The sequence below is a fragment of the Anneissia japonica genome, unplaced genomic scaffold, assembly GCF_011630105.1.
Source record: "Anneissia japonica isolate Jap-2015-1 unplaced genomic scaffold, ASM1163010v1 scaffold287953_len805160_cov178, whole genome shotgun sequence".
Taxonomy (NCBI): Eukaryota; Metazoa; Echinodermata; class Crinoidea; order Comatulida; family Comatulidae; genus Anneissia; species Anneissia japonica.
In genome coordinates, this window is record NW_022747029.1 from 341,034 (window position 1) to 349,475 (window position 8,442).

An 8,442-nucleotide genomic window follows, 5' to 3' on the forward strand; every position below is an offset into this window, starting at 1 on the left:
ACAATAATGGAATCATTTATTTATTTATTTTTTTTTAACAATAACTCCAAAGAACAATAAAAACATGAACATCATAACAACAGCCATTAGAAATGGCGAAAAAACGGGAACTTTTTTTCTTTTTTTGATTTTCTCTTGCTACTGCAGGGCCGGTTCCCACAGGAACAACGACCACCGCAGCAGTACTCACAGGCGATCCGGCGGCTAGAGCAGATCGCCCGAGAACTCGGCCAGGCACCGCAGATTGTCGAGGGCAAGGCGTAGTACCCAAACCGCCCGCTCTCGGCTCTCCCGGCTTCTAGACGCTGCGACCGCTCTGTGGTGGCGTTGGAGGCTGTTATACGCCTCGCGCAGCGCTGCCATCACCTCATTCTCCACCGGTAGTTGAACAGGCACCGGCGGCCGAGTAGGTGACAAACCCTTGACCGACGGCCCTGCCCCCCGTGGAGTGTGTCAGAATCCGCCCAACACTGCTGCCTGAACCACCCACTGATGTAGGTCGGGTCGCGCTGCTGCACTGCGACGTGGCATCGGCAGCATCCCGGCACACCAGAGCCGCTGCTGTGCCTGCGCCAGCAGACGTTATGCTGCTGCACTGCGACGTGGCGTTGGCAGCGTCCCGGCGCACCAGAGCCGCAGCTGCGCTCGCGCCAGCAGACAACTGAACCGGCACCGGAAGCCTTGCCGTGGCAACACCCCGATTTCCCGATCCCTTGCCGCCACCCAGTCGGTCGCTGGCAGCCGGCAAAGCGGAGTGGCGGCTGTCTCGGTTGCGGCTCCTGCGCACTGTGCGCTTGGCAGGAAGTTGCTGTGGCAACCACCGTGCCCTGTTCAGACGAGCCAGACCAGCGGGATTTACCCGCAAGGCCTGACTGGCCAAAAACAGCAGAGCCGTATGATGTAATAACCCCAGCGGCGTCCACAGGGGAATACATCTAGGCTAGTAGGTGGTTCCTTCCCGGTAGCTGTGGCCACCTGGGTCAGAAACTGAGTAAAACGCTTGGTGAAGATTTAGCCGGGGAAGATGGCGCTTTCCTAAATAAAGAACTCCACCGCTCTCTAGACCGAACCCCCCAAGGTAGGGATCAGATCAATTAATCCGAGGAGGCAATCCCATCGGGCCTGGGCTAACACTGGTGGATCGACCCAATAGATCTGGTCCACCAGGAAACCCGGCAGGTGGACCGACACAGGACCCTGGTACTTGGAGACCTCCTTTTCACCCACAGGATGCAGGACCAGCCCCCTTGGGATCCATGGTCGCTGCAGCTGCGACTGCCGGAGCTGCGACTGCATGGCTGGTTCCTGCAACCGCTGCAGCAGCGCTTGCAGGACCAGCTCCTGTGGGAAAACCGGCCACTGCGGCGGCAAAGCTCACGGGGACAGCTCCCGCAGGGAACATCCCGTCAACGGATGTCCCGGCCTCCAAAACTGGAGGCCTGCTGGTGTTCGGCCTCAAAGTGATTTAGGGCAATCCCCAGGGTAGTTGGTCCACCTGATGGGGCCTGCCACGGAATCGAACAGGTGTAAATTCCCTGCTCGTCCGGGCCGGCCACCACCGCAGCGGGCCAACTCGCCCCTTCCAGGTTGTCGCCGGTGTACCAGCGCACGTCCTGGCTGAGGGGGGTCTCACCCCGGTCCCCGATCCGCACGAGGAGTGTAGTAGTCCACTCCCCATGACAGACCTTGGCCTTGAAAACCCCACGGTCATCAAGGGGCCCTGACTTGGTCAGGGTCACATCTTCCCCGAAGGAAAGAGTGGCCACTGACACTCGGTGAGGGGGTAGTGAAGGGTCCTGGGGTGATGGAGGGGGTGATGCCAATAGGAGGTCCTCGGCCTCCCCTATCTGCAAAGCCTCCAAGGCTGGGAGGTGACCCCCGTGGGAGCCAGACTCTCCAGCCGCTGGTATTTCAGTGCTTGTCTGGGGGCCAGTCCCCGTAGGAACTGACTCACCAGACGGCTGGTCCGGGGGAGGTGGTGAGGGGACTGGGCCCGCCTCACCTACCTCCATGGGTTCTTCTGCTTCCTTGTCAGTCATATCTGTAAGATAATTGAACAGTAGGTAAGTGAGGGTGCGCCTCCGTGGGTGACTGGGCCAGCAGGTGATCGATAAACGGCCGGGGAGGGGGGAAGCCGCAGCTGGACCCCCACCAACCGTTACCCCATCCTGCTGAGCACAGGGATCCCTCCACAACAGGGGATTGGGTGCAAAATCTACATCCAGGCAGAGACAGTCCAGAGGGTCCTATACAGCCTGTTGCAGTTCGCGCAAAGTCCCAATATTCCCTGCAGTTTTCCTAAATTGGATAAGGCGCGAGATCATTTCCGGGGTAAATTCCTCCGAAAAATGACTACGCTGTTAAGCATAATTTACCGTAAAGGTAGAAGCTAAAGTGTCATTGACGACTGGAGCCATAGAGTTCATCTGTAACAAATAGAAGGACGCCATTCATTAGGAACGCATGCAAGATGCGTACCCGCGAACAGGAAACCCACTGACGATCCCAAAGCCACAACCCAGATGGTAAAAGGGTACAGCTATCAACAAGGCCAGGGATACACTCACAGGTGGGACCCTACCCGCAAAGCCACAACATTAACTACGAATACGATCCTAACTAGAAAGTTACAAGCCTACACAAAACTAACACATGTTTATAATAATAAGACTACACATGCGGAAGAGTATAGAACATACAAGATCATGGTGAAAAATAATGACACATGACACGGAAAAATATTTTATTCAAAGAATAACAGAATATACAAGACATATGATAATGTACAGTCATTCCTGCACTAACAAGAATTAGCGAAATATGGCGGCCGTGGTTAACGCTGGGAGCGCACTCTCCAGTCAAAACCTGGCACAACCATGCTAAAAATAACTGCTGAATCTCCCCAGTCATCAACCAATCAGAAAACAGTATCTAACTACGTAATTCCCCGTATCGAGAAAAACAACAGAGCAGGACACTGCCGAGCGAGAGCAGTGAGCCAGTGCGCTGCAATGATTGGCTAACGCTGGAGTGCCTAGGTCGTCACGTGACACGAGCACGAAGACGACGATCATTAGTCTAAAGTTGCGGTTATAGTGGGAGGCGCTGGAATGGCGGCGCGATTGAAAGTGATGGTAGCTTTGATAACTTCCCATTCCTGTCAACTAACACACACCAGACACAGATCACATTCCAAAATAACCGAAAACTATAGCTAGGCTATCCTAAATAACCTGACCTACTACCAAGCGGACAATGCGGCCCACAGTAGCAAGTATATCAGACTATTTAGCGTGATCAAAAAATATGATCGGCGCGGATTGAATAAGCTAATAAATAACTAAAAATGTGCAGCAAACTGCCGACTGCCAGTTGCGATACGAAAGAATAATAATAACAATAATATAATCCTATCTACACCTAACTACACCTACAAATCATAAAGATGCTAATATATATTAAGGTCGCATATTTTCCGGTAACCAGCATGAACACTAGCATACTGTGTTGAACCGTTCTGGAATCACAGGCCCAGTGCGTTAATATACAAAACGCTGTACCATGAACACGAGCATGGTTTGTAGGCAGAACGGACCAGGTCACGAGCCTATACGCCCAGTCCCGTATCTCTGCCCACTAAAATAGTTAATCTGACTATTAGGAAATTAAAACGTATCTGCCTAGCAGTATACAAATCCAAGATGGTAGCAATACGTCCAGCGAACTCGAGAAGAAAACGTAAACGTCTCACTACCCGAGGCCGTTGGATGAGGCGCGAGCCGTGGAGCTGTGCGTGGCTGTTGGAAATCCATCCAGCCACGGCGCAACCCGCACGCTAAAACTAAGAAAAAAGTTTTCCTCGTCGCCATTATAGAGATTTGCTAGGTCTCTATAGATTCTTATACTACTCGAGATACTATATAGGACAAAGTGGACATTCACTCGCAGGTGCAATTCACTCGCTAACAGTGGTAGGTAGTATAGGTATGTCTCAGTTTATCGTCAGTATCTCAAGTTCTCCTTACTTCTCCGCACTCTGTGCGGGGTTCCCCATAGGGTCTTCCATGGGTGCGTGGATTACCCCCGGTGATTGGCTGCAACGTATAGATGACGTCATTCACAACCAATCACCGGGGCAGCGGTACGTCAAAATGTCTCGTCATCGTTCCGTTACTTTTGTACTACTGTTATGCCATTTTTCACCGTTTCATTTTTCATCCTTTCTACGTTTGAATGATTAAATTTACATAACATCTTATGCTGATTCCATTTGTAGTAATTTTTAATTTGAAGTTGTTTCGCATTCTACATTTGGGCTGACGCAGTGAGTTCCTCTTCTGTAGCAATAGATGTTGCTGCATTTAGGCTCTTCAGACCATCTTTCAGTGACTGTTTCAGTTGTGCTTTTGATTATAGCTGACGCAGTAACACTTCCATCATGGAAGTGGTTACTGCGTAGGTATTCAGAAAGACTGTTGATATCTGCCAAAATGTCTATCCACATCTCCAACAGAACCACAAACTCAAACTTACTGATGGAATCTAATATGCCCTTTTCTTCCAGAACATTTTCAAAAGTTTTTTTTTTCCATTTTCTAGAGCCAATAGAAGTGCTGGATAAGTATCCTTAACAGACTTTACTGCTGTGTACTTACAGCACCACCGAGTTTCGCTTAAGCTTTGCAAAGTCTTTCTTTTCATGTCAAGCTCGTCTTGACCATCTTGAAAGATATCCAGCCGTGGGTGGCTCCCGGTGATAAATGTATAGAGCTTTTGCACTGCCCCCCAAAAAGGTTACAGCCTCAACACATCCATCACAATTCGATTCGATGTAAGTTTTCCCGCAGCCTGTGTATCATTTACATCAGCCGTGTATCACTCGCAACTATTTCGCTCTAACTCTGTAGACATTTTTGGAACTAGTGAAGGGGGTGCAGGGTTTTGTTATACCGTGTCTGATCATATGATATTTTTTTTTATTCTTGTCTTTATCTTTCTCTTCTCTTCTCTTCTCTTTCCCTTTTACTTTTTTCTTTTCCCCTTCTTTCTCTTTATTTTCCTCTCCCTCTCTCTCTTTCTTTCCTCTTCTTACTCAGCCCGGTACAACGGCTTCGTCAGCCCAGTAAATCCGTCAGGAGACACACTGCGCCCCCCCCCCCCGCCTGTTACGCCACTGCACAGAGGACAACATCGATGCCTGTAGCTGTACCTTCAGTGATTGACATCATTTCTACGATTAGGTTATCTACAAACCTTAAAAAAATATAAACAATAATAATATTATTATTAAACATTTAACTAGGTGCAAATGAAAAACCATTCGCAAGATACAAGTAAAATTCATTCAGGCACAATAAATTAAATGTGCTGTACCAAATAAACTAAATTAGATACAGTATTTAAATTGCAAGGTAAAATTTAATGTTAACTTTCATAACTAAAATAATGAATACATCTTACTAAATGTGCATTCTGTCATACTTTTTTTGACAGTATACGCCCCTTGTTTTGCCTTGGGAAATGATATGTTGTACTGCAAGTTGCCATCTTTTGTTTTAGCTTGAATACGCTGTGCATTTCCATTATAGTGCAGCATTGCCAGCCAAAAGCCTAGATTATATATATTTTTTTTAATGTACATTGCAATAATTCTGTGCTGAATCCTGTGGAACCATTGAAATTTTGTTCCTTTTACACATTTAAACGTCATCCCATAACTATTCTGTAATTCTTTTGAGGACATGTTTAAAGCATAATTTTCTTTCCATTTTATACTACTCTAGGTAACTCAAACTTAGTTTCCGTCAGTTTATTATAGATATATCTACAACTAGTCACATAGTGATGAGTATCCTTAGACGAAAGGGATTATTGGGGCTTGAATTCGTTTTGGTCTCTTTATACAGTATACTTGTTTTACAGCTGCAAGTAATCCATGATAATCCAAAAAGTTTATATTTGTCCCATACATTAAATTAATTTGTTGTAATTCATAAAATCATCCTCTTTGTCACAAATCAGATCATTTACATAAGTTACTCCTTTCTTATGAAGATTTTTGTAAACCACTGGTGTATTGTTGATTTTTATTTGGGGTTCCCCCATAAATTGGTACCACGTATTTCAGAGGTGGTTTGTGGATAATCTTTATAATTTAAGCCATTCCAAGCCATTGCTATATCTTTCCAACAATCATTGTTCCTTATAACTGTTCAGATTAATATTTTTTCCATATATTAGGTCACACAGATCTGGTGCACAATAGTCAGCAAGATGTTTCCACTTTCCTGTTGACACTATATATCTCCGTAACCATGATAACTTTAAGGAGCAAAAAAACTTATTTATCATTTTAAGACCACCATGTCTGTGTGGTTTGCATAATTGAATTCTACTTATTTTTTCTGAGAATTTCTATATAAATTTAAAAAGTAATTTATTTAGGTCTTTGAGAAACTCACTTGATGGGTTTGGGATTGTCATTATGATATGATTTATTTTCGGAATAATTAATGATTTTATGATGGATAGTCTCCATAACGGGGTAAGGTATGTTCGCGACCATTGTGTCATACATTTTATCATAGAATCTAAACATTTTTTATAATTTATTTCAGGCATTTTGGTTATATCTATACAATAATCGACACCCATTATCGTACATCTGCCATCTTTTGGCCAATCAAAATTTTTTATGTGGGCATGAAATACGTTTGCTTGACCTCATGCTACCTATCCAAAACACCTTTCTGATCATTAACCTTAAGAAATTGGTTGTGGTTGTTATTTTTTGAAAACAAAACCAGTGTTTGTTTATATTTCTAGCACATTTCTTCACATTACACTATTCAAAACCAGAGGAATTGTTTGATCATATTACCATATGTATCGTACAAACTCTTCAATATCCTCAGCCGGCATGACAATTTGGCTCACTTTATTAACAATTCTCATTGTGTATGGCAATTGGGCACTGCATTGGTGGTTTGACAAACCTAAATCTTGAATACTGTACAGATTTACTTAACCGTTAACAGTGTTGGAGCTTCGTATTCTTCAAATGCATACAAGTTTCTGTAGTCCGCTTTTTCCCTTAGAATCTTTGTTTTTAACATATGTATTGGCTTTCACACCTCCTTGTACATCTTTCTAAATCACAGGATCAATGGCAGTACAAAGACCTCAGCACTCTTTTTTTTTTATTAAGCCAAAAAAAAATGTATGAGAAACATAATTTTCACTACAGTTTTGATCAACGTTGTTCCTCATCTTCAGGGGAATGAACTAGTTGAAACTAGTTTATAGCGTTGTCAGTTGCCATTCGATGATATGCACTTCAGATGTTATAAGGTCATCCCAGAGGCACTGCTAATGATTTGAACCAACACATGAACAGCATGTTAAATTCACCCATGAACTGATGGCGAAGAAAGCAAATCTATTCTTAGGCACCCTTTCCTGACAGTACACGGACAAGGAAATAGAACCTCATACAGCAGAAAAAGCATGCAATCTAACCAGTAGCTGAACTTCAAATCCCATTATTTTAAACACAACCTACGTGTGATTTGTACACGAATGGAATGGTGTGATGGATATAGTCAAGAAGAAATAAAAAAACTTTAAAAGCATAGCACTTAAAGCATGTAATTACCGAGTTATAGAAAGAGTTAAAGAACAAAGAAAAAAAGAAACGAAAACAAGAGAAAGTACAAAGAACTATTTACCCAAAAAATATGAAGGACATTAAAAAAACCATCATATAAATGTATTCTATTGGAATCAGAAAAAAGCTGGTATGTTACAAACAAAAGGCAAAATCAAGAAGTCAGTAGTGTTTTATACTAGGTGAAATGCAAACATTGCAACGCAGTATACGTGCGAGAGACTTAAAAAAATGCAGATGGTAAAGCCCATGTCATCAAAATCAGAAGTCTACAAAAGCAGAACTTCAGCAGCATCCACAATTCATTCAAGGCCGCCATCATAGATCATAGTAACAATCACATACCAAAACATGAAGAAAACAATAACGCTGGAAAAAGAATTTCTCTACGACAACTCACTATAAAAGAGGCTACCTAGATTCGAAAAATGGATAACACCATGAATGGAGACCAAGATGCATGCGAGATGCATGCAAGTTATCTCATATATATGACGACTTCCTACACCAACTTGAGGAACCTGGGGCCTCTGAATAACAAAACATTATAGAGGGCGCACGTCACACTACTGATGACACTATGAACTAGTTTCGGCTAGTTCATTTACCAGAGATTATCAACTAACCTGATCAAAACTGTAGTGAAAATTGGTACCCTTATGTTTCTAGTATACGTCTTTTGGCTAAGAAAATTTGGTGGACCATTATATCAAGCAATGTAAGCTCTGTAGATGTGTATAAGAGACAGCATTTTATCATAGAAACTAAACATTTTT

General features: G+C 43.8%; 1 protein-coding gene across 1 annotated transcript; it reads right to left on the minus strand.

Annotated features, from left to right (window-relative positions):
* Positions 1-367: 367 nt before the first annotated feature.
* On the minus strand, positions 368-1,402 carry LOC117120391. Its single transcript, XM_033265430.1, has 2 exons — positions 1,224-1,402; positions 368-872 (listed from the first exon to the last, which is right to left on the minus strand). Exons 1-2 carry the CDS (start codon positions 1,400-1,402, stop codon positions 368-370), a joined length of 684 nt encoding a protein of 227 aa, XP_033121321.1.
* Positions 1,403-8,442: the final 7,040 nt, after the last annotated feature.

Excerpts from the sequence above, each read along its gene's own strand:
- LOC117120391 (XM_033265430.1), bottom strand. The coding sequence starts at position 1,402 with ATGTTCCCTGCGGGAGCTGTCCCCGTGAGCTTTGCCGCCGCAGTGGCC. Across the intron at positions 873-1,223 it reads GCTGGTCCTGCATCCTGTGG|TCAGGCCTTGCGGGTAAATC; the intron begins GTGAAAAGGAGG and ends GTTTTTGGCCAG.